The sequence below is a fragment of the Mirounga angustirostris genome, unplaced genomic scaffold, assembly GCF_029215605.1.
Source record: "Mirounga angustirostris isolate CCGP_5_RB_7025 unplaced genomic scaffold, mMirAng1.0.hap1 SCAF_3, whole genome shotgun sequence".
Taxonomy (NCBI): domain Eukaryota; kingdom Metazoa; phylum Chordata; class Mammalia; order Carnivora; family Phocidae; genus Mirounga; species Mirounga angustirostris.
Genome location: NW_026991711.1, coordinates 118,963,686 through 118,990,549, shown reverse-complemented (window position 1 = coordinate 118,990,549; position 26,864 = coordinate 118,963,686). Strand labels below are relative to the sequence as shown.

General features: G+C 36.7%; 1 protein-coding gene across 4 annotated transcripts in view; it reads right to left on the bottom strand.

Moving 5' to 3' along the window:
* Nucleotides 1-26,862, bottom strand: part of ARL6IP6 (ADP ribosylation factor like GTPase 6 interacting protein 6) — a 35,339-nt gene extending 8,477 nt beyond the window's left edge. Inside the window, exons 1-4 of one of the 4 annotated variants that reach the window (XM_064586552.1) lie at nucleotides 26,340-26,862; nucleotides 24,693-24,746; nucleotides 15,785-15,917; nucleotides 1,484-1,532 (exon numbers count right to left, since the gene is read on the bottom strand). In XM_064586552.1, the coding sequence (XP_064442622.1) occupies nucleotides 1,499-1,532; nucleotides 15,785-15,917; nucleotides 24,693-24,746; nucleotides 26,340-26,739 (621 nt within the window). In that variant the 5' untranslated portion in view covers nucleotides 26,740-26,862 and the 3' untranslated portion in view covers nucleotides 1,484-1,498. Of the gene's footprint in view, nucleotides 1-1,483; nucleotides 1,533-6,397; nucleotides 6,639-13,957; nucleotides 14,491-15,784; nucleotides 15,918-24,692; nucleotides 24,747-26,339 lie in introns of those variants that run through there. The other 3 variants (XM_064586551.1, XM_045868853.3, XM_045868852.3) reach the window with 3 other exon arrangements.
* Between the last annotated feature and the right edge of the window lie 2 nt (nucleotides 26,863-26,864).

The window sequence follows — 26,864 nt, the reverse complement described above, 5'->3', positions numbered from 1 at the left end:
AGCAGGTCTCCTTTCTTGTTTCATGTTGTTTATTGTTTTTACTGTAGCACTCACTGGTTGACCTTGAACTGAATCTCTATACTACATACCAGACTACACTCTATTGAATTGAAATCTTCATTCTTATATCACATTAATTCCAATATTTCCTCTCCCTAAGTTCCCGCATTTAAGACATGCTTCTATGACAGAATTCCCCCCATTTGAAGCAGTCATTTCAGTGCTAACCAATTTTGCTCTAAGCAGAAAGCTCTCTGTGCTTACCAGAATAAGAAGTTTATATTAAGGGTCCACAATAAGAACCAACTGGCTATTTGTTTCTGTGTCTGACTGGCTCAGATGTAGATAGGACGAGCTAGTTGGTACTAATTTATTCCCCCTTCACACATGTGAGTTGCCTTTTATTTTTTGTTCTATCCCTGGCCAAGAAATCCCCAATTCCCAAAGAATTTTAAGCTGTGTGAGCTTTGGTTGGAATAACTATCAGTTCCTCATCTGGAATCAAACTTCTTAACCAAACCCAAAATCTGAAGGAAAATACTAAACACCACTACATTTCAATTACTTGCGAAGTGTATTTCCTTTTATGTTCCTTTCAGAAACACAAAATGACACAACTTCTTTTGTATTCTTTTTCCTAAAAATTACTTAATAAAAATTGCTGGAGAGAATAAAGATGTGTGTATTCCAACTAATTTTACCAGTGCTATTTAGGACATAAGGGTTAGAATTTTTAAAAGAAAGCTTCCCTCCCTTAGGAATTGCTGTCTCTCGTTAAGGAAAGAACAACATACATTCACCCCTTACTTTATACTCTGATTCTTTACTTTATAATTTTCTCAATTCTCTATTCTTTTACTTCACCAAAATTTACATAATGTATTATCTGTATCAGGCATTATATATGGGAGATAGAGAAATGAGCAAGAATCAGTACTGTCCTCAGTATTGCCTTCAAAGACAAGAGTCTAATGACACAATGTGCTGAAGTGTTAAAAGTTTTAGACAGCATTACTGGAACATAAGGGAGCTGTCTGGCTTGTAGAAGGGGAGAGATTCTACAGAAGAGTTAATGCCTGATCTAAAACTGAGTATGAGGAAATTAGAGTTCTAAAGAAATAACAACATGTATAGAAGCAAGAAACAATGGAGGTGGTTAATGGTTTAGTATGGTTAGAGTAAAGGATCTGGAAAGCCAACTCTCTTTCAACTGGAATTTAATCATGGCTCTAGTACTTAAAAAACTACATTAACTTACCTGAAAATCTAATTCTTTATCTTTAAAATGAGAATAACAATTCCTCTCTATAGTGTTTCTCTGAAGACTAAGATAGCATTAGCAATATTTGTTACAGTGCCTAGCATTTATTGAGCACACAGACAATAAATGCCAGCCTTTATTTTGTGTCCTTGACTGGCTGGAGTTACTGAGAGAGAAGGAAGAACTGAAGGCAATGCCAGGTTTCTCACCTGAGTTACTGGCTGGATAAAATATCATTCACCGCGATTGGGAAGCCAGGAGAAGAAACAGGCTGGTGGGCAGTGAGAAATAATGAAGTCAATTTTAGATATACTAAACTGAATTATGCCTGCAGGACACTGAAGTAAAAATTCCCAGCAAGCAACAGGAAATACAAATAAAAACCAAAAGGCAGGTTTCTCAGGAAAGAGCCTCAAGGCAGGCCAGATAAGACTTGGAAGACTTCAGCCAACTAGTAGCAGCTGAAAAAATGATTCCACAAGTGAGAAGTAGTGATCAGAAGGCTGAAAGATAACAGGAGGGAGTAGTGTCATAGAAATTAAGAAAGAAAAGAACTCTGAGGAGGAATCATAAGCCATCTCAAATAATGGATTGAAAAATGCACGGGGCACCGGGGTAGTTTAGTCTGTTGGGCATCCGATTCTTGTTTTCAACTCAGGTCATGATCTCAGGGTTGTGAGATCGAGCCCTGTATTGGGCTCTGCACTGGGCCCTGGGCTGGGCACAGAGCCTGCTTGGGATTCTCTCTCTCCCTCTCCCTTTGCCACCCCCCTCCCCAATGTGTGTGTGCATGCATGCGCATTGAAGCGCTCTCAAAAAAAAAAAAAAGAACATTAAATTTTGTAATTAGGAGGACTGCAGTCAATTCAAGGAGAAAACAATTTAGTGTAGGGGTAACTGCAAGATACCTCTGCTAGCAAATGCAGTCACTGTGGAGACAGGGCCTACCCCTTCTCTATTCTTCCAAGATGCTTAGAAGTGGAGAGGAGAACTGGGCATGAGGATTTTTTTTCTCTACCAGAGGAGAAACTCGAATGTTTTAGAAGTATTCTAACAAGACGACTAGCTACAAAGGGAAAGGCTGAAGATATATGAAAAATGGAATTGCAGGGATGGGCAGGGTATAGGATCTAGAGCAAAGGAAGTAAAATTAAGTTTGGGCAGGTGGAAGGACACTTAATACTCTGAGAGAAGAGAAATAGGATAATGGGTGTGTATGTAAAGTAAGTTTATAATCCTGAGAAGGGGATGGAAGAAGCAGTAAGTTCACTCACAATGACCTTTCTGTGACTGGAAGTGGAGCCCACAGAAAAGAGTATGATGTGATAAGGCTTTGGAATAGCCACAGGGGGAAAAAAAGGAGATGGATCAATGGATGGATGGATGCATGGATGGATAGTGCTAGCTGAGATTTTAGTTCAGACTACGAGGGTTGTGAACTCTGTTTACTCAGATCTTAGTTTGGATGATTCAACTCTGCCTCATTATTCCCTTTATATGGAACATCACAGGCCTTGCCCTATTTTAGAATGAATTTGAAGTCTTCTGCTATTTTAACATTTCATTAGCTTTGCTCCAGGCTCTATCTCCTACTTGACCTTTCTTTTGACCTCTACAGTTTTGCAATTTTATAGGACAGGCACATCAAACTTTTTTCTTTACACAAGGCCTGGTAAAAGGAAGCCAGTTTTTCTTATAGTTCATAACAACTGAACAACAAAAATTTGTATTTACTTTGGCTTTCCTATTGTAAAATTTCAATTAAAATTATTTTCCTCGCCACTAAATTATGTTTCCCACTCCACTTCTTAACCCTGAAAAACATTTCCCAAACTTGGCAAGGAAGTCACTTTGGATTCACAATCTAAAGAAGTGAGTAAAATAACAATGGACTTTAGAGCAGCTGTCTTATTTTATTTTGTTATAATTTTAAACATCCTCAAGTTGTAAGCTTTCCTGCTTATTCAAAGGGCAGCCTTTAGTTGATCTTTCATTACTACTTTAGTATCATCACTTATTCATTAAAACTCAGGTATTCAGTAAGTTATTAAGTTTATCAATAAGGTATGAAGCAGTTACTTGTTTTCCCAAAATTGAAATGTGATTTTTAGAAATGTGTGTCATACCCTTCCAGCTATAAAACTAGCCAATTAAAATTATATAAATAGACAAGCCTACCCCACCTAATATATATATATATATTTTGCCCCCAAATTAAAAATCTTTTGTAAGCACCATCTAATTTCAGAGTAGTCTCCTAAAGCAGGGGTTGGCAAACTAGGACACATTTGTCCTGCACCTGTTTCTTTTTACTGGAACATGGCCTCACTCATTCCTCTAGGTATTGTCTATGGCTGCTTTGGTGCTAAAAATCAACTTATTTCAACTTTAAGGCTATGTGAGAGACCATATGATCCACAAAGCTAAAAATATACACCACTTGGCCCCTTACAGAAAATGTTTGCTGACTTCTGTCGTAAAGCCCTCCTATTCAAAGTATAGTCCATAGACCAGCAATATATAAGCAACGCCTGTGAATTTCTTGGAAACTCAGAATCTCAGACCCCACCCCAGACATAATGAATCAGAATCTCTATTTTCAGCTAGATCTTCCGGTGATTCTAAAAGCCTCAAAGTAAATACTGTTGCTCATTATTTGGAAATCTACAAATTAGCAAGGAGATTTCTAACTAGACCGTCACTTCAGAAATCTATCCCAATTACTTTCTATATGAAAACTTCAAATTCACTGTAATTTTAAACAAAGAAATAGGTTGAATGAACACTTATAAAATTTGTTTCACTGTAGCATCATGTTCTAAATAGATTTCATGACTTCTTTGAAATTTTTTATGACAGGGAATTCAAGTAAGAAATCAAGTAAGAGACTACCTGAAGAGGAAAATTTCTCCTACTTCTTTCTTCCTATTACAGATTTACCTTGTTAGGACAGTGGCTACACACTGGGTATATAAGTGTGTTTATATATGTACATTCAAAGTAACCTCTTAGGATAAAATACAGCAAAATATTTTTAGAATGGAGTATCAAAGAATAAGATTAAAACTATCTTGTTAGTTAGCTTACCAGATTTTAAAGTATGGTTATATTTGAGTGGAGTGATATACTTCAAATGCATACACACACACAACCATATACACACATATTCACATATGTATATAGTCATAAGGTTTTACTAATCAAGAAGATTACAAATACAGAAATAATCATGAACTAGTCTGTTAACACTAGTTATATTTCAGGTTATTTAAAATGAGACTCTGCAAGCCTTTCACCTTCAAAAGTATATAATTCTGGGGGCGCCTGGGTGGCTCAGTCGGTTAAGCGGCTGCCTTCGGCTCAGGTCACAATCCTGGGGTCCTGGGATCGAGCCCCGCATCCGGCTCCCTGCTCAGCGGAGAGCCTGCTTCTCCCTCTCCCTCTGCCTGCCACTCTGCCTACTTGTGCTCTCTATCTGTCAAATAAATAAATAAAATCTTAAAAAAAAAAAAAGTATATAATTCTGTGCTGTTTTATAATGAGCTTGTATTAATTCTATAATCACAAATTATAAATCAGTAAGGACAAATTTTAAGTCATGGTCACTGTCCTAACAAATAAACTTCTAAATTATTGAAAAATAGAAAATGCTATTGAAATATAAAGTCATTAGAAACATGACTGTGGGGCGCCTGGGTGGCTCAGTTGGTTAAGCAACTTGCCTTCGGCTCAGGTCATGATCCTGGAGTCCCGGGATCGAGTCCCACATCAGGCTCCCTGCTCAGTGGGGGGTCTGCTTCTCCCTCTGACCCTTCCCCTCTCATGCTCTGTCTCCCATTCTCTCTCTCAGATAAATTAAAAAAAAAAAAAAAGAAAAGAAACATGACTGTGTACTGACTTCAGGGTTTCATGATAAATCTGAGGTAAAGATTATCTGGATAAATATTTACTTAAAAGATGTAAAAGGTGAGTATAAACATAAACACTTCACTGTAATGTATCATTCTTAAAAATACGTGGGAGCTGGGGTGCCTGGGTGGCTCATTCAGTTGAGCGTCTGAATCTTGGTTTTGGCTCAGGTCATGATCTCAGGGTCCTGGGATGGAGCCCCTTACTGGGCTCAAGGACTTCATTATAAATAAATATTAAAATAAAGTGTGTACCATCCTAATGGAGCAAGTTGACTTATCAATCTACACATTAGTAAACTATAATAGAATTCAAAATTTCAACTTTAAAGAGTTTCCTTATTTTTAAAAAGACTTTATTCTCCTTAGCATTTTATTTCGTTTCCTAGCTATACTGCCAACTTCTCTGGTCCTACTATCTCCTGTATAGCATAAGGATGGTCTGCATGAGGTCTTTAATCCCTTTTGGATCTCAATCCTGCAATAATTATCCCTCCCTATACACACTAGTCTTCTATCTAAAATTTTGCCAACTAGAAATTTTAACTGAGTCATAATCCCATGCTTTGCCAGTGTGATATTAACTAATGTAATGACCTATGGGCACTGAAAGATCCTAAAGATGAGCAAAGTTCTTTAAAATGGAATTACATATGTATACATTTTATTTTTTTTTAAGATTTTATTTATTTGAGAGAGAGAGAGAGAGAGAGAACGTGCACAAGCAGGGGGAGCGGCAGGCAGAGGGAAAGGGAGAAGCAGGCTCCCCGTGAAGCAGGGAGCCCAATGTGGGGCTCGATTCCAGGACCCTGAGATCATGACCTGAGCCGAAGGCAGATGCTTAAAGACTGAGCCACCCAGGCACCCTCGTATGTATACATTTTAAATATCTCTTATTGTACTACAGTTCCTTGAAAATCAGTCAAAGGGAAATAAAGGTGTATCTGGTTGGATGAAAGTATGTATGTATTAACCCACAGTTTATCTATATATAGCAATCTACTAGCTTGCAAACTGAATAAAGTCAAACATTTTAACTTTATTCACCAGTGTGTTGAGGTAGAAAAATGCCCCAAATCATCCATCTGTGCTGAGTACTATCTTGATTCAACAAAGTTCTTATTCCATAGGAAGTTAGGGCAAATAGTACAAAAGATATAAGAATAATGGGTTCCCAAGTCTTTAGATTTCATGAGTCAGTTAAAAAAAGATTATTTTGAAAAAAGGAAGTAACTGACACTGTGTTTTGTTGCCAAACTTTCACTTTGCCAAGAACAATGTTTGAAAATCACTACTATCTAGGGGCGCCTGGGTGGCTCAGTCGGTTGAGTGTCTGCCTTCGGCTCCGGTCATGATTCTGGGGTCCTGGAATCGAGCCCCGTGACGGGCTCCCTGCTCGGCGGGGAGTCTGCTTCTCCCTCTCCTTCTGCACCCCTCCATTCATGTGCTCTCTCTCAAATAAGTAAATTCTTAAAAAAAAAAAAAAAGAAGAAAATCATTACTATCTAATATCAGCATTATTTCATTAAAGAAAGTGTCTATATCAAAAGAACACAAGGATAAAATATCAAAATAAGTAACAATTACCAATAAAACATAATTGGCAGCCAGTAGTAGGCCACAGTTAGATGTCTAGCTTAAAAAAATCCCAATTAAGAAAAGAAATACTCTGGGACCATGACTGCTTTATCACCTGGTATATCTGTTGCTTTAATTAGTAAACTTACACTTATTGCCTATGAGGATGGATATCATTGTTTTTATCCCATTTTAGAAAGGAAAAAATTAAGGCTTAGAGACACTGACTTGCTCAAAAGTTCTTCTGACAGTATATGGTGTGGCCTGGATTCAGAAGCCACCCCTTTTTTCTTTCTTTCTTTTTTTTTTTTTAAAGATTTTATTTATTTATATGAGAGAGAGAACATGAGTGAGGGGCGGAGGGGAGCGGCAGGCAGAGGGAGAGGCCGAATCTGCTGAGCAGGGAGCCCGATGCAGGGCTCCATCCCAGGACCCTGAGATCATGACCTGAGCCAAAGGCAGACACGTAACTGACTGAGCCACCCAGGCGCCCTGGAAGCCACCTCTTCCATCTTATAAGCCCTTTCATATATAGGCTCCCTCTTGTGATTTACAAAGATTGTTGACACATAAAAAGTTCCAAGAACAAAACTGGCAAGTGCTATCTCTCAAGTATTTCTTATCAGTGCTGTTCTATGCACATGGACACCTGTGCCTTTTCAGTAACCCATACATTAAACATTGTAAATTAACACAGGCAAAAGCCATAGCAAACAGGTACAAAGCAAATACTCATTTGCTACATTACTTCATGAAAACAAGGAAACCGAGTATGATTTCTTACTGGATTTTGTTATATCTATTTAAGTCTCCATTCAGAACAATAATGGAATATATAAGACATGCACATATTTTAACCCTTTACTTCAAGAAGCCACAGCGCAGTACCTCAATGTATTTATTAATAGTGACCACACTGCAACTGATGGCTCCAAACAGTATCTGGATAATGAAACTTCAGGATGCTCAAATATCAAGGCCAAGTTCTTGATCTATCTCCTTGGTCAGTAGGTTTTCTCTCCTACTGCAATTAGCCATCTGACATCTGTTTCATTAGTTCAAGGCAATAAAGAATCTGATTCAACGAAGAGGCAGCTCTCCAAAATCTTTATGAAAAAGTTGTAGAGTCAACTTATTGTGCTCAATGTTCAATCTAGTGTGCCTGGAAAAGGACTTCTAATTTAAATACTAAGTCACCCACTTACCTTGACCTCTAAGACTCGTATCACTGCCAAAGAATCCATGACCCCATTTCTTTTCTTTTTTTAAAAAAAAATATTTTATTTATTTGAGAGAGAGAGTGAGCGAGAGAGACAGCACAAGCTGGGGGAGAGGCAGAGGGAAAGGGAAAAGCAGACTCCCCGCTGAGCAGGGAGCCCGATGCAGGGCTCGATCCCAGGACCCATAGATCATGACCTGAGCCGAAGGCAGATGCTTAACGGACTGAGCCACCCAGGCCTTCCCAGGACCTCATTTCTACTATGATTTTATTATTGTATTTGTTCGTATCTTCTTAACCCCCAAGAATTAAAGCCCCCAAAGTTAAGAAGGACAAGAAGTTAGAGAAAACTCTTTAATAACAGAAAAATAAACCTAATGTTGAATAAAAAAAGAATATTCTAATACAGCAATGCCAATCCTAAAACTGGAATTTTCTAGGATTAAATATTTTACTCATTGTATGCTTCCCTTCTACAACACATACTCATATATAAATGTAACGAAAATATAAATATTTCAGCATCTGATTACATCCAGGACACTATACATAAAAAATAACACAGAGGCGCCTGCCTGGGTGGCTCAGTTGGTTAAGCATTCAACTCTTGACATCTGGATTGTGAATTTAAACCCTGCGTTGGGCTCCACACTGGGCATGAAGCCTACTAAAAAAAACCCACATGCAAGAGTATCAGATCACATTTGTTAATTTTTAGTCTGTAAAACGATTACCAAAAACCGTTCACCAAAAAGCAATTCACACAAAAACCAACTGTTCACTTCTACTTTACTTTGCAGATTCCAAATAGGCAATATACTTAAAAAACAAACAAGGCTTTAGAGAAATAAATTAAATTTAATTAAAAGCATGTGTTTTTTTGCAACTATCTTCATATTTACCAAATATCACTTGTGACTGGAAAAAGATATAGAAAGGCAGATAACTCAGAATGATCCTGACAAAAAAGACCAACAGTTTCAGGAAGGCAGCAGATAGCTCTTGGTTTGTTAATTAACTATGAAATACTGTAGACTGCCAGTCAAATGCCATAGATAATATTTAAAGCAGGTTTAGTGAAAAGACGCTACTCTTCATTTGCACATTCCTAGAAGTCATGACATAATACCAATAATTGTAAAGTTTCCCTACTTTTTGACCATGAACTCTGCATCAAAGAAGTCACGATTACAACCAATAATTCATTCTATCCTCAAAAAGACTCATCTTCACTTGTAATATTCGTGATGATAAATTTCTTAGAAGACAACAGAGGTTTTATGAAGAACTAAGACATTCTCCAAAATCTACAACACGTGGTGAATGCATGACATGCTCTTTGTATAATATTTCTCAAGAAGGAGAAAAATTATTTAAAATCAGTTTCTCAGCAAGAGATTCAATAATCCAGACTTTGGATTCAGATAGCCAATTAACCAGAAATCTTACTTTATATTACCTTTGACCAGCATTAAGGTTAAAATTTGAAATTTCCAGTAATACTTGATTTTGTTCTTTTGTTGTTGTTTCTTTTTATTTATAATCCTTGATTTCTATAATACAGCCCATCCTTAATAACTTTAAACACAAGCATTGATTTTTTTCTCCTTGAAAATAAGTCTCTGTGGATATTTCTAGCATAAAATAATAATTCTATGCCTACAAAGTTAACTTCTTGGCTTGATGGTTATAGTCATATGCTGTTAAATTTTAATTTTTATCTAAATGTGCATTTTTTCATTCCAACAATAAGACTTTTGTTAACTAACACTATTGACTGCAATGAAGGAACACCCTTAACTTAAGAATGCTGGTTGGTCTTGACCCTTGACTGACTCTACAGATCTTAAAATCACTACAAAAGCAAACAAATTTAATGACTTCTTTCACTATTTTTCCGTATCACTGTTATTAAATATTTTGATACTTAATTACAAAACAAATGAGCTTTCGACATTGTGCTGTTTGCTAAACCCATCACTTTTTATATAATAATTTTTCCACTAAATTTATTTCTAGGCTACAAAGTAACATTTCTACCCTAGGTGGGACCTATTATAATAATTGAATAGTTTTTATTTTTAGCACGCTGAAGAACTATAAACCTGCAGCTACATCACTGCTCCACTAGATGGAGCACAGGTAATGTGAAATTCACTGTTAGGAAATACGCAGCTTCTAGGCGCCCCTAGCCATACCTAACTTCCTCCCCAATCAGGAGGACTTAAATAACGAGTTACCTTTGCGTGGGTCGGTCACATACCTAGATGCATTAACTCCTGGAAACTATAATTAAAGCAGATAACCACAATGTGAAATACTGATTACATATATAATTATATTTGCCTGCTCGGCAATCACTGAGAAAACAGAACGAATGAATGGGGAAAACTAATGTGAAGTGAACTGGAGATGTTGATTAAGTAGACTAGAAGAGAAAAATAATGACTTATAAAGTAGTGAGAAGTTGGGAAAGCCATATAGACACTTTAATCTGAAGTTACTGCCTCTGTCTCATTATTTAACATGGTAACATTTTCAGAAACAACTAAGAAAATAACTTAAAAGTATAATTGATCCAAATACACAAAGAAAATGCTTCCTAATAGAGAAGTCTGCACGTGTAACATTACAGTATACCTTTTAACTCAAAGTTTGCTAAGTCAGTATAATAATTTTTCTTAATATGCCTTTTGAAGTCCATTAAATACCTGTCTGAAAACATACTTTGCAAAGTTCTTTACTTTGTTATTTCCTAAAGGTCCTGTGCTTATATAAAAGTGAAAATTTCTAAGTTTTGTTATGGACTATGCTTGTCCCCCCTTCCACACTCTCTCCCATTTATATGCTGAAACCTTACCCCTCAATGTGATAGTATTAGGAGGTGAGGCCTTTGGGGGGTAAATAGGATTAGATGAGATCATGAGAGTGAAACCTGATCTAAGCCTTGTAAGGATACAATGAGGAGGCCATGTGCAACCCAGAAGCTCTCATCAGAACCCAACTAAATTGCCACCCTGATCTTAGACTTCCAGTCTCCACAACTGTGAGAGGAACAAATTTCTGTGGTATATAAGCCACCCAGTGTATGGTACTTTGTAGTAGTCTCAACTAAAAAAATTTCTTTTTTTTTTTTTTTTTTTAAAGATTTTATTTATTTATTCATGAGAGACAGAGAGAGAGAGGCAGAGGGAGAAGCAGGCTCCCAAGGAGCAGGGAGCCCGATGTGGGACTCGATCCCAGGACCCTGGGATCATGACCTGAGCCGAAGGCAGACGCTTAACCATCTGAGCCACCCAGGCGCCCTCAACTAAAAAAATTTCTAACAAACATAAAAGAATATGAAAAAATAATGAATACAAGAAAAGGGTTTTATTTCTAATCTCAACTCTCCCAATGAATTATTGATTCAAATTGCTGATTTCATTAGACCTTTCATGTAATATTTACTAAATATCAAAAAATGTTGTTTTTTCTTCCCTTGAGGAGTTTATGTTTTTAGGGATAAACAACCGAGAGCCACAGTAAACATAGTCCTCTCAATTTTTTTTTCCACTTCTATCAATTAGCTTATTTAGGGGGAAAAATAAGCCTAAATGTTTAAAATCTGCAAAGGAGAGCAAAAGACTGCTTTTTTTTTTTTTTTTTAAAGATTTTATTTATTTATTTGACAGAGACAGAGAGGGAACACAAGCAGGGGTAGAGGGAGAGGGAGAAGCAGGCTCCCCACAGAGCAAGGACCCCGAGGTGGGGCTCGATCCCAGGACCCTGGGATCATGACCTGAGCCGAAGGCAGACGCTTAACGACTGAGCCACCCAGGCGCCCCAAGACTGCTTTTTTTAATAAGCCAATTAGACACAATTATTTTACTCTCATCATGTTTGATATTCATGGTGCCAGAAATTAAAAAAATAAAGGAAAAAGTCCCTTCATTTTATGATTCTTAACTATCCTGCTTTTCTTTGGTTTCTAGTGAAGCAAATCCCTGTTTAGTAAATTATCTTAGAATCTAGCTATCATTTATTATTAATTTCCCTTTAAAAATAAACTGACATCTATGATGACTGGTCTTTAAAGTGTATTTAAAACACTGAAAATTCAAAAGAAATACCGAATGGAAAAATGTTCCAACATAATGTTAAATAAAAAAAGGTTTATAAAACAGTATGTATACTATGATCCCAAGTTTAATTTTTAAAATATGCAAAGAATGGAAAGATATACATTAAAATGTTGGCAGTCACTTTCTGTTTATGTTTTCCTGTTTTTTTGTTTGTTTTTTGAATTTGCAACAAAGAATTTGCACTACTTTTATATAATCAGGAAAAATATTTATATTAACATCATTGTTTAAGTTATAAAAGAATACATAGACTGTTACAAAGGTATTTTTGTAAATGCATGATATTGCAAATTAATGAAATACATCAATCAGATTTCTAAGAAAATAAAGTCTGAAGATTTCAACTTTCTCAAAAGGTAGAGAAGTTGTTTCCTAGTACAAGCTCTCACTCTACTGGTGACATAGAGAATATACTTATTCTGACATTTCTGAAGTACAGCTACTGCATTATTTTCCACAAGCACTAGATGGCAGGGTTTTCACTAAAAAACTCAGTTTCACCAATTAACACTGTATTATATGCCTTTGTTGTCTGTGGTTTCTGTTAATATGCCATCATCTATCATTATATTTATTATATACCTTTTTTGGACTGTGTCTGTATCAACACAAGGTAATTTTAAATTACAGTTTCACTCATGGCCCTGAGTATTTAACAGATGATTTATCATATATAAAATTAAATTATCCAACTTATAAATTGAAAGGAATTCAAATATATATATGTGAACATAATGTACATATTTCAAAACTGTGGTTTTAGGGCTGTATTAAGAAATATGCAATCTAAGCCTCTAATCTAACACTATCTCATATTAAAACTGAATGAGTAAGAGCAGCTGGCTGGCTTGGTCAGTGGAGCATAAGACTCTTGATCTCAGGGTTGTGAGTTCAAGGCCTACATTGGGTGTACAGATTATTTAAAAAAAAAAATCTTAAAAAAAATTGAATGACTAGGGCGCCTGGGTGGCTCAGTTGGTTGGGCGACTGCCTTCGGCTCAGGTCATGATCCTGGAGTCCCTGGATCGAGTCCCGCATCGGGCTCCCTGCTCGGCAGGGAGTCTGCTTTGCCCTCTGACCCTATCCCCTCTCATGTGTTCTCTCTCATTCTCCCTCTCTCAAATAAATAAATAAAATCTTTAAAAAAAAAAAAAATTGAATGACTAATAACACATTGAAAACAGAGGTCATCAATACTGGTTATAGTTTAATAAAAAATGCAAAGATGGGGCGCCTGGGTGGCTAAGTCGGTTAAGCGTCTGCCTTTGGCTCAGGTCATAATGAGGGGGGGCAGGCTCTGGAATCAAGCACCATGTTGGACTCCCTGTTCAGTGCGGAGTCTGCTTCTCCCTCTCCCTCTGCCCTTCCCCAGCTCATGCTTGCTCTCTCTCTTGTACTGTCTCTCTCTCTCAAATAAATAAAATCTTAAAAATAAAAATGCAAAGGTAATTTTTTAAAAAGATTTATTCATTTATTTTTAGAGAGAGAACGTGTGCACGCTCGAGTGAGCAGGAAGAGGGGCAGACAGAGGGAAAGAATCTCCACCAGACTCCCCGCTCACCACGGAGCCCCCCACTGGGCTCTGGGACTAGATCCCATGACCCTGAGATCATGACCTGAGCCAAAACCAAGAGTCAGATGCTCAACCAACTGAGCCACCTAGGCATCTCAAAATGCAAAGATGATTTTTAAAAAATTAGTTAAATGCCCACAGAATTCCAGTTATTTAAGAGAATACTGAAATGCTTTTCTCTAACTCCAAAAGCTTCTAACATCTATAATGCTTATGAATTTTGGTGGGGGTAGAAGAGAATCTGCAAGGGAAAATGATATTTCAGGAAGAGAAAACAGCAAGAGTAAAGTCATGGCATCTCAAAAGTACAGTTTATTCAAGGGATGCCAGGGTTATCATAGGGTGCACTGGAGAAATAGCTGAAGATAAAGCTGGAGAAGTTGGGTAGGATCACTTGGGGAAGGACTGTTCTGCTGTACTTGGGAGTCGACATCATTTTGAAGGCAGTGAGAAAACCACTGAAGACTTTTAAGCAAGGAAGAGCTGTGACTAAGATCTGTTTTCACAGAGGTAACCATATACGGGATGAATTCAAAGAGTGAAAGTTTGGAGAAGGGGAGAAGAAGGACTGAAGTTCACTGGCCAAGGCCTTATAAAGGGCAAAAACATTGAGGGTACAAAGACAAAATATTCCAATAACACTTCAAAACGCAGGAATGAGTACATTTGGCAAAGGATAAATACAGTGAATAAAAGTTTCAAGCCTTGATAAGTGGATAGAGACTGATGTCTTAAAGACAGGCTAGAGTCTGAATAATTTTAAGTGCAAGATGCTTTCTGATATCCAGGCTGCAAGATCTACTAGCTAGAAACAGGAGAGAAGTGAGCTATAAAGAAATAAAAGGAAAAAAAAATAAGATTATGATTTTTGGTGGCTTATGAAGAGTCTCATTATATTATCAACATTAGATGCATATCCCTTGTTACCAAGTAATTAATGTCATCGAGCAGCAAGAGTATAAATTTGAATTGAACACAATATCACATAGCAAAATAAACTTTGCAACTGAACGGTACTAATGTAAACTATGGGATGGTATTGCACCGTTGGGTATAACTTAGTCAATTTAGATTATTAATTACTCATCAACTACTTCTAACACACATATACAAAATTTACTGGCAAGTATATGATTTATGTTTCATATAGAGATTTATTAAGATGTTTAAAATACCCACATACATTTCATCTGAAGTGAAGCCAAAAGTTTTAAATATAGATTTATAAGACAGAAAAATATAAGTTTACTAATAATAAGAGCTGGTTATACAATGATTATTAATAAATATTGTGAGTATTAAACTTCCTATTTACAGAGTCCCTCAAATAGATTTTATTTGATCTCTACAAGCTGTCTATGAAGCAAGCTGGAGCTGGTAGTAATAATAGCAACAATAACAACCATAATACTCTGGCAACACACATATCTTAAACTAGAATTTATTTTCTACTCTTCACTTTTCCCCAACCCCTCAGTTTGTAGAACAAACTAGAGTTCGTAGATACTCTTATTTGGAAATTTATAGTATTTAAAACTTGAGCTTTCCTGACATAAATAAACTAGATTAGAACACTGCCTACTGAATTTTCTGCAAGTCTTTGAAATACAGAAAATACAGACCAACGAAGTTTAATGTTGTTCCACAATGAAATGCATCTAATTTGATCTAGACATATAAATTAGGTGCCGTAAATGCTTGCTAATTATTACACAAAACTGAAATCTAAGGAGAAGTCCAATCCAATTATTAAATTGATAAAAATCTGACCATTTATACATGCACTTAGTAAAACTTTCACATTGCTGATATAAATTTAGCCTTCATCAACTGTTTAAATGAAATTCCATCCCAAAAGGATAAACAGCAACCAAAGTTCCTTTTTAGACATTTCTTGAATTTCATTTTTTAAAAAACTATTGCATTATCTAGGTAAGGAGTTTAAAATATTCTCCATTCATCTAAAGGCTGAGCCAAACTGAAAACCTTAAGTCATTTATATTTTATAGAGGCAGGGACCTCCACATGTTATCTTACATATACGCAGCCTCTGGCTCCTATCTGTTTTAGCATTTCAACAGAGTTGGAATGGATTTAAAAAGAAGAAACAGGAATACTTACTTGAACTTGGCAGGTGAAAGAGGAGTAGGAGGAAACATTCCTGGTTCAAAAGAGTCAAAATAAGTCACTGTCCAAGAAAAGCTACAGCAGGAGAATCCAGCAGATAGAGATATTATAAGTAGAGTCCAGAATCCTTAATGGGAAGAGAGGAGGAAAACTTTAATTATTAACACCAAAGCCATTTAAATTAAACCAGTATCTTCATGTTCAAAAGATCATGTGTATTTCTGAACTTCTGAATTGCATGTAGGTGACATAAGAGATTTGAGCTTAGTACAAGCAAACCCATGCAAAAGTATAAAATACTAAAGCACAATTAGAAGTCATATCATTTTGGGGCGCCTGGGTGGCTCAGTGGGTTAAGCATCTGCCTTCAGCTCAGGTCACGATCCCAGAGTCCTGGGATCGAGCCTCACATCTGGCTACCCGCTCAGTGGGGAGTTGCCTCTCCCTCTCCATCTGCCTCTCCCCTAGCTCATGCTCTCTCTCTCAAATAAATAGAACCTTTTAATAAAAGAAAAAAAGTCATATAATTTAATATCTTAACATTTCAATTATAAGTTAATAAAATAATTACAAATAGTTATAACATTTTATAGTTTAATATTTCAATTATTTAACATTGGAAAAAGAGTACAAATTTAACTTAAGAATATAAGTTATCTTCAGCTTTATAAAATTCAACTATAGACAAAATGGTTAAAATACTTCACTGTTAAAATGTCTTGACATTTTTCATTTACTTTGTGAATCACAGCTTGCTATCTTTTATTACCTAGTATTAAGTGACTCCTTTCTTTCCATACCATGCACTTTTGACATAAGAATTCACTGATATGAGGAATTCTTAATCTCAGGAAACAAACTGAGGGTTGCTGGAGTGGTGGGGGGTGGGAGGGATGGGGTGGCTGGGTGATAGACATTGGGGAGGTGCTATGGTGAGCGCTGTGAAGTGTGCAAGACTGTTGAATCAGATCTGCACCTCTGAAGCAAATAATACATTATATGTTAAAAAAAAAAAAAAAAGAAGATAGCAGGAGGGGAAGAATGAAAGGGGGAGAAAAGGAGGGGGAGATGAACCATAAGAGACTATGGACTCTGAAAAACAAACTGAGGGTTCTAGAGGGGAGGGGGGTGGGAGGATGGGATAGCCTGGTGATGGGTATTAAAGAGGGCACGTTCTGCATGGAGCACTGGGTGTTATATGCAAACAATCAATCATGGAACACTACATCAAAAACTAATGATGTAATGTATGATGATTAACATAATTTTAAAAAAAGCAAAAAAAAAAAGAATTTACAGTGTCTACTCTTTATAGCTTTCCTATAAACATTATAAACCTAATCTGATTCTTCAATTTTCCTCAGTATATGAACAAAATTTAACTCCCAATTTACAAATGGGTTGGGACCTAGGTTTTAGTTTCAGTCAGAGTGGAAGACTGCAAGATTTTCTCAAAGAAATCTTAAGTCAAAAGCATAGTATTATATTGGACTCAAGGAAGGGGTAAAAGACAGAAATGGAAGAAAGAGGGAAATGAAAAAAGTGAGAATAGAGGGAATTTGACGGTTTTTAGATATATATTCAAACTGCCTCCTTAAGAGAGTTTACTAAGTGTGTGTCATAGGCCTCAGTAGTACTGGGAGGGAGGAAAGGTTGAGAAGACTACAGTTGAGAATGACTTACGAATTACCAAATTTCCTGGCTGCACAAATGTGCAACCAAGATGCCTTTTAGCAAGAAGTAGTTAAGAAATATGTGCATAAGTCTGTTTGTAATCTATACAAAGCCCAGTAATAGACTAATAGCTAAAAGACAAACTCAGAGCAATGAAGTATTAAGAAATACTGTGACAATGTATTTTTTGAAAGATTAACCTTAATTTTTTCTCACTAGTTCCCTTTCCTTTACCCCCTTTTAAATGATAACAGACTGTGTATTCACTGCTCCAGAAGATGTGAGAAAGAAAAATAGCCCCAGTGTCTCTTTGGTTTTTATGTTGCAAAATGATTAAGGGAACTAGGATAGATACAAGCAAGAGGAGGGTAGACCAACACAAAATATCTTGAATAGACATGAAAGATAATGAGTTGATTGGGATACAGACAAAATGTTTGTGTAGAACAAGGAGAAAGAAAGCGAGGGCTTAATGCACAGGTGAGAAAGATTTCTCCTTGTTTGAAGAAAGTGGTATGTCTGTTTGTCCTTGTGTGTATATATGGAGAAGGGGGGCTAGTACTGCTGGGGCTTCCTGGCAGAGCCATGGAGAGGCCACACAACAGTCCAGAGGGATTATAGCTATATACAGTATCTTGACAGATGGGCCCAGAGCCAGGCCTACAGATGTCTCTCCCCTAAGTGGGGCATAGAAAGAGCAGATGGTGATGTGGCTATAAAAGTACGACATCTGAAAGGCCATTCTGGCCAGAAAGCAAGATGTTTCAGCAGTAACTCACTTGAGCAAATGTTCTGAGGACTAGATTGCACCCCACCCCAATGTCCTGGCACAATGTCAGACTTTAGAACCTTAACCCAACCCGGGACTAGGTGGTAGAGAGAACCTCAGCAGAGACTGAGGTACAACTTTCCTGCCAACAGTGAGATAGGGGACCAAAATAAAAATTATAAGCGTACTTAATGTACAGCCACAACTTAAGGATGGTTATTCTGCCAAATAGCTATTACGTGTTATAGTTTAGATAAATACTGCTAAATAATTGATAAATAATTGATAAAAGATAAATAATTGACAAGTTTACACTAAGTTTAATATCGTATAATACATAAAGTCTGCAGAACAAAGACAGTAATTATGAAAAATCAATTATCTGTTTGGGGACTGTTGTGGAATGATGGAAACTTCTAAATATCTAAAAAAAAAAAGTGAGAAAGTTACAAAATAACACATTAAAAAAGTAACAAAGTCTGAGGCTCTCTAGAGCCCATCAAGCTTTTCCATTCAGGGTCTTTAACAGAATACCTGTCAAAATTAATACAAGAATATTCTTGAGTTTTCAAAACTGACCACTATTCCACAATCTAAATGTTTGTCTCACTTTGGGCTTTTTTATTTTATATTTACTTTGAACTGATCAACAGTTACACCACTGATAAAAGTCAATTCACAATGAAAAGTCTAAAAAAGTACACTGTAATATCGTGGTCTAAAAGTGCTTATGCTTCAGAAAGTAACTCAATTTGTTTGTGAACAAGCAGAAAAGCCATACTAGGTGGCACCTAGGAATAACTGAATCTGTAACAAGTCCCTTCCTCCAGAATCCTGAAGCTAAAAACTTGACAATTAATGTTATGTAACCCCATTTTACCAAGAGTTAACATAATTTGTAAACAGTACAAAAGCATATAAAAGTTAAAGTCTTCCTACCTCAATTCACCAATTCCACTCCTAAAAGCAATCAAATAAGTTTGTTGTGCACCTTTTCTAAAAATTATAGTTACCTAGGTAATGTAGGTATATATATATTCCATTTTCCACAAGTGGAATTCTCACCAGAAAAACTGTCCTGTGCTTTACTTTTCTTACATAACAATGTGTGAGACCTTTCATAGCAGTACACATAGCCACAATTCTATTGCATATTTTTATGATTCCACCATTTTTTTAAGACTTATTCATTTGATAGAGGGAGAGAAAATAGGGAGAAAGAATTTAAGACATAGAAAAGATCACTAAAATCTCATAATGTATCTTAGATTTATAAAAGGATCCAATAGACCAATATTTCAAGATTAAATAAGCTTTACTGCATCAAAAACATAACTCAACTTCAGTCTCTGGAAAATGCCCCAAGAAAGAATAAAAGTCACAAAATATCCACTTTTACAAATAGTATTGCTCAAGATAATTGAAAACTGGGTCCAACAGACCTTGCATTATATTGAGCATTAAAGCATGAAGCCAGTTAAGTGACTTTAACTTTGAGTAGTTAAGGATAGGTTCTGAGATCTTGTAATTTCGAAAAAAGAAAATCCGCAGGATTTTCTTGTTGTTGATTATGTCAGGTTTGGGAACTACTAGACCAGTGGTTCTCATAACTACAAGCATCAGCATCACTAGAAACTTATTAAAAATGCAGAATTCCTGGGCGCCATCCCACACCTAGTGGATCAGAAACTCTAGAACAGGTGAAGTCTAGTAAAATAAGTTTTAAGTCTTCCAGCTAATTCTAATGCCAGCTAAAGTTTTACTTCATTAGCCTAAGAAACATCCCCCAGATCACCAATTTCTTGAGATTTAGAGCTCCCAATGTGTGCTTCTCATTACTGCTTCTATGTAGTAGGGAGACCGCAATGATTTTTATGACTAATAATTTGGCTGCACAATGGTAATTCTTGCTAATAACCCACACTGTTTCTCCCTTACTATTGTGCCTAAACTATCTTGTGACATAAAAATTCTAATATACATGGTGGTGAATTTTGGTTCAGAAGATAATTTATATGGATGAGTGCCAGGACGGTTGGTAATACTAGGTGAAATAACACATGTAAAAAATTAATAAAGTTCGCATGTTGTAAAGGTTAAAAGTATTATTAATTGCTGAAATGTGTTACTTATATTCTTCTAAACTTAAATTTGTGCTTTCTTTAAACAAAGTTTTTCTTATTGAGAGTTAGAGTCATTCATTACAGAAAATAGAGAATAATAAGATCTAAAACCCAGGTAAACTATCTAAAATTTTGGTTGCATCCTTCCAGTCCTTTTGGGCTTTCATTTTTCTCTTCTTTTTTGCCTTAGTCACCATTCTTTAACTAATATGAATAAGCAATACACACAATTTTACAAACCCCGCCACAGAATAGGATAATGTATTTGTGAAATTTTCCATGAAATATTTGAGTTACCCCACTCAGCTTCAGAGAGCACTGTATCATATCCTTAATACACAGTGGCCTCAAATTACAACAGTCATACATTCACTGAAAATAGTTCAAGTTCACAGTTTCAGTCATTTTTCACTGTAAGGAAGAAACTGAGTGCTTGTTTTCAACCTGTGCCTTTCTAAGAGAATGGGTCACTTCCCAACACACCCTTTCTCTTAGAAATTTTTACCAAGTCTCTAATGTTCTGTATCATGAAATTATGAAGGTAGAGTCTCACTTATCTCTTGGCAGAGTAAATAACTGATAAACTCTTCAAATGAGTTGGCTTCATCTTTGATTAAACTGAGTAGATATCAATCATCTCTATAAATGTTCAGAAGCCTGTAAACATCTCAATCATAAAGCAGAACTAGATGGGCAGCTTAAAAACAAAAGCCCTTGACAATGCAAGATGCTAGATATCTGGTCTTATCCACAAGAGGGACTTAGTGTTAACTATTAACTAGTAGATGTCAAACAGTGACAAGTACCAAAAATCAAAAGCTTTTCAGACTGAAGGAACTCCATGAAGTCGATTACAATTCCTATATGGCATACTTACCACATGTATATTAAAAGTACTAGTCCTACATTTAATTTAATGACAGTAGTCTTAGATTAAGCATTTTCTGGTAACAGCAAATCCTTCTATTTTTCTTATGTGCTTATTTCAGGTTTGCCTCAAATAAAAGGTCATTTTATCACACCCTGTAGTAAGACTACGAAAAAAAATGCAAAAATTGGAAATAGAACGAAGTGTGTGAAAAGTCATAAAACTTGGAAAATGTGACAGATACAAAAGTCAATGTACAAAAATGAAACAATTCATATGTTATATATTAGTGCTATCAATTTGGCCTGAGAATAACCTTTAGCAGGAAGGACTAAAATGCAATTTTAAAACTTAAGTTTTATTTATCTCCCTGAAAAACAGGCTTACAGTAGGGGATGGTTTGTAGGACAATTATAAAAGGAAAGCCCTTCCAGTGCCACCTCGGGAAGATTTGGGGAGATGAGTTCCAAAACCAGGTGACATTATCTCTCACACCTCCCTGGCTGGTCTACCTCACCAATAAAGATGAACACTGATAGCCTAATCCTATTAGCCATTAGGATCAATTAACTCCCCAAATGCACTGATACCATGCTCATCATGAACCTCTTTTGTTTAAATTATAAACAATTTCCCATGAAGACTTCTTTTAGGCAAAGATGACAAGAGAATGGCAGTGTCGCAGATCCTTTCGAAGTTAGGTTTCTTAAGAGACATCTGTGCTTATACATTGTATCTTATTAGTCTGTCACTAGTCAACTTGCAAGGATTTTAAATGCTCTTAAACACACTTTTTAGGGGCCCCTGGCTGGTTCAGTCAGTAGAATGTGCGACTCTTGATCTTGTGGTCCTAAGTTTGAGCCCCATGTTGGGTACAGAGATTACTTAAAAATAAAATCTTCAAAAACAAAAAAAACTACACTTTTAAAAAATGAGATTCTCACCCTGCAAAAAGTATTTCTTAAACTGTGGGGAATCAAAATCACCTGTAAAAAATGAAGATTCTTGGAGTCTACCCTGGGCTGAAAGAAAACCTAGAAGTACTTTTTAAAAGAAAGTCCAGGTCATTCTTAAGCATACTAAAGCGAGAGCTGCTGCTAAAATCTGCTCTTAATGAGCTATACCAATCTTGGACTAGGCTTAAATTGCAATAAAAAAATCTATAGTGTGCAAAATTTTTATTAATCTGTCTAGAAAGAGAACTCTTTGATGGGAAAAGTTACTATGCTTACATTATTTGATTCTAAAAACCAGCTGATTCTCAAAGAATTGAGGAAATTTATAATAAAATTTAAATAGGAATCACTGAAATATAAAGATAATGAGTATGGACAATAATAATTACAGCAAAAAAAAGGGTAATACACAAAACAATCAAACATTACACTTACCTATGAGGTACCTAGCAAACAAGGCAAAATACATGCAATGAAATACAACAAAATCAGTAGGATTTAAAAAGGCTGCATTCTGCTTTTCCTGTAAATAGTGGACAAATTCAACACAGTTTTTATTAAAGATTGTTTCTTCATGTGAAAACTTTTATATCAATTATAAACAGGTAAGGATATAATTCCACAGGCATTACTTCACGGATAAGCTAATGCAGCAATCCTTCTTCATATCTAAGTTAACTCAAGGTTAATTTGAATGCAAGTCAAAATTTGAAAAACACTGGCCTATTTTCAACAATCAGCTGTCTCAATTGGACTTTTAAATGGAGGCTAGTAGTCAAGTCAAAACATTTTTCTGTAAAGAGGTTATGTTGTATTTTTCTCCCAACGGAAGAGAATTCCAGCTTAGAACAATGTAAGGGCAAGTGTTATTTCAATAACCTCAACTTTGTAGGAGCTTACCCATATTGGCACTGCTTCTCTGAGACAGGTTAATTCTATACTCTTGCTATAAAACAGCGTTTTCTATTACACGTTATAATGAATATTTGTTATAATTATGCCCACTTTAAAGTTATCCCCAGGAAATTGAATTAATCCACTAGATGTTGAGCATACTCTATTTGACCACTAAAGCACTGGTTCAAAATAAGGATTTTTGTTTTGGCATAAGTATTGTTTAGTACAGTTGTTTTGTCACAAAGATACAGCAATTTCTCCTCACTCCTGAGATTGTTCCTAAATCTTGAAAGTGAATTCATGCCATTAGCAAACACTTAATGATCTTCATATTTGCTGTCATAGTATTAGGTATCTATCAGGCACATCCAAAAAAGTGGAAAAAGCAGCAGGGCAATCACAAAGCCTTATTATATTCCTTTTGATACTGTACAAGCCGTTCCTTCAGATGGCAAGTGCCACCTATGCTTTTCATAAATGTGAATGAAGTTTGCCAACTTTTAAAGAGCAACATAGAATTCATGCCTAGTTCTTAAGATTTTGTTCTATTCTTGTGGCATGAAGTTGACAGATCAATAAATGCTATGAAAAGCCTCATAATCTTGGCTGTTTTTAGAGACGGAACAGTGTAACAATACACACTGATAAAACGTGTAACTCTAAAGTACATTTTCTCATGCAAGAAGTTGAGAAGACCATAGAAAAGTTTTCACGGGACATCTAACAAACTAATTTGTTTCTATAATTTGAAGATAAAGGTATCCCCTTCTATAAAAACAGTCAGACTGTATTTTGTATCACTGTGAGGGCATTAGCCTTGAAGAGGTAGATTAAATAGGTCAGCTAAAACTGAGAGAGGGGGTGACATGCAGGATAGGATCTCAACCACTTTTTTTTCCAATTCAGAATGATTAATCAAATAAATTACAGCAAACAGGAGTAAAATAACCCAAACACGTAAAGTTCTGGACACTTCAAATCATTTTGGCAGAAAGAAATAAATACAAGAGAGAGAGCACAAGCAGGGGAGCAGCAGGGAGAGGGAGAAGCAGGGACCCTGAGCTGAAGGCAGACGCTTAAGAACTGAGCCATCCAGGAGCCCCTCTGTAGAGCATTCTATAGACATTCCATAGAAACTCAAGTCTGACTCTTAGTCATCATTAACCTGTCCAAGTATGCCCAATACTTTCTACATTTTTTTAAAAACAAGTTCTTATAAGGAGATAGAAACCTCAATTTCTCCTGAGGTCTGCTTAAGATGTCATCTTTGCTAAGATCATGAGGAATTTTTCTTTGTATGTTTTTAATTCCTGAGAAAAAGTATAAGAAGACTTTTCCAGAAAGTAACTAGAAAATGTTAAATAGTCTCTGGGTCTTTGTCACATACAGTTGTGTTCCAATTGTATTTCTAGTGTGTGTGGTGTATACACACACAAACCAAGTATATATAAAAAGAAAACCTAATAAAATTTACCACACACAAACACAAAATAATTAAGACTGAATGAATTGCACAAGGGATTACATTATTTTACCCAAAATTTTGTAGTTTAAACATGATCTCAAAAAATAAAAATGAACTCAAAAGCAAATCAAGTGACAGTTAAGTTTATACCTAGTAGCCCAGTGTCTATGTCCTCTTCAGTCTTTAAATTCTCAGCATGTAACTCTGTAAATACAAAAAAAGGGGCTTGAGTAAAAAGGATGATTTTACAATTTGAATAGTAGATCAAAGGCTGGGAAAATATTGTGGAGTTGTGGAAAGTGCTATGGAGTCAGAAACAAATGGGTCCAAATTTTGATTCCCATTTACTAGCGATGGGATCTTCGGTATGCAAAAAAAGCATGTACGAGTCAACTGCCAAATATACACAAAGCTTCTTAGAGTTATTGTGAAAATATTTTAAGTTTGTTTATTTATTTAATCTCTACACCCAACGTGGGGCTCAAACTCAAAACCTCAAATCACATGCTCTTCCCACGACTGTCAGCCAGGTGCTCCTGAAAATATTTTATGTAATGCAAATTACACAGCGTATTAGGTTCCTTTCTTCCATTCTCAAAAGTAAGCACAACTCAGTGTCTTCTGCAATGGATTCCACTTAAGTTTTGTGACTTAATGATAAAAAGGAAATCTCTCACAGCACAAGGGAAATAACCTACTAAACTCTCTCCGAGATACAGTGAAAAAAAGAGGGGAGTGAAAGAAGAAAGGAACACTGACACCCACATATTTAACATTGACAGTTTACACCCAATATCATTGTATAAAGAGGTTCACATTAACTTGCCAACCTGTCTTGTGTATGAAAATCAAGCCTAAGTTGTTAGCTGCCATCTGCAATCCAGTAGGAGCTTGGAAGCAATGAGGAAAAATTAAAACTGGAGTTAAGCTGATTTAATTCTATTTAGTGAAGTAAAACTAACATTTGAGTGGCAACCTGTTGGGTGCTTCTCATAGAACTAAAGTAGTTTTTGTGTTAATTTTTCTTTGTCAATAACTTGGCCAAAGTCACACACGAATGAGAACTTAGATTTAAACTCCAGTCTTATTCTTTCCACTGTAATATAAATATCCAGCCATATAGTTTACCGTATAAACTTTGAAAAATCTTTCACGGCACATCTCTTTCTATTCCAATCTGGCTGATATATAAACATCACACTCAATAAAACTAATAATCATTAAAATAATAGGTTATCTAGCTCCTCTTATAAAACTTAACCACTACACTCGGTTGAAAACCTAATACAAAATCAAGAGGAGCTAATTATTTTATCTATAAAAGTAGAACTTTAGACTGTGGGATGGAAATCCTTTCTTTCTGGAATTCTGTGCGTGTACAAAGGAATCAGTGGATAGCAAACCTTTAACCATTTGTGGATTAAATAAAGTCTTTGAATATGTATAGCCTATTTTAATCGCACACTTTTCACCCACTTTTAATGATTCTTGTCCTACATATTGCTTAATTTTGCCAACATTTCACCCCAAGTGTTCACTGACTCTATTGTTTCCTCAAGACTACCCATTTAATCAAGACGCTTTCTTAAAAAAGGTCTCCTAAGCTTGGACCAGGGTCCTCCACCATTCAGAGAACAAAACAAAGGAGATGAGCAAAGAAAGGTGCCAATGAGGACTCTGGGTGAAAACCACTACCAACTTGCCGGCCTTTGATGGGGAGGTGAGAGATGAAAGGCAAGAGTCACGTCCAGGCTCAACTTTACTCTGGACAGACTTTCCAGGCCGGAGCTTCAGTACCTTTTACGATCAGGTAGGCGACGGCGAGGAGGAAGGCGAGGAGGATGGCGAACAGCAGCGAACAAAGAATTGAGAGGACCTGGACCGGCCACCGCCGAGCCTGGGCTCGGCCGCCCGCAACCACCGAGAAAATGCCGTTGCGTTTATCGGGCAGAACTGGAGACCCGTCCCCGTCCCGCTGGAACAGAGAGCCCTTTCTAGGCTCCGACGACGCCCCGGCCGAGAACTCCGCCCGCAGGTCACGGGCCACTTGGTCGCATCCGTCCTCCTCGTCCACTTCACCCTCACCCCAACTATCCCCCTGAGCGAAGGCGGAAAACGCCGGCTGGGAAAACGTGACAGGGGTGTCGAGACGTCGGCGCAGACCAGCCGAGCGCCTCCCGCTCTCCACGAACGACATGGCGGGAAAGACGAGAGGGCCAGCGGAGGTCGAGAGAATCCCACCCGCCCCGCCCCGCCCTCGCAGCAGCCAATCAGCGGCCAGGCCCCCCCACAGCCTCCACCACACGGCATTGGCGCGCAGGG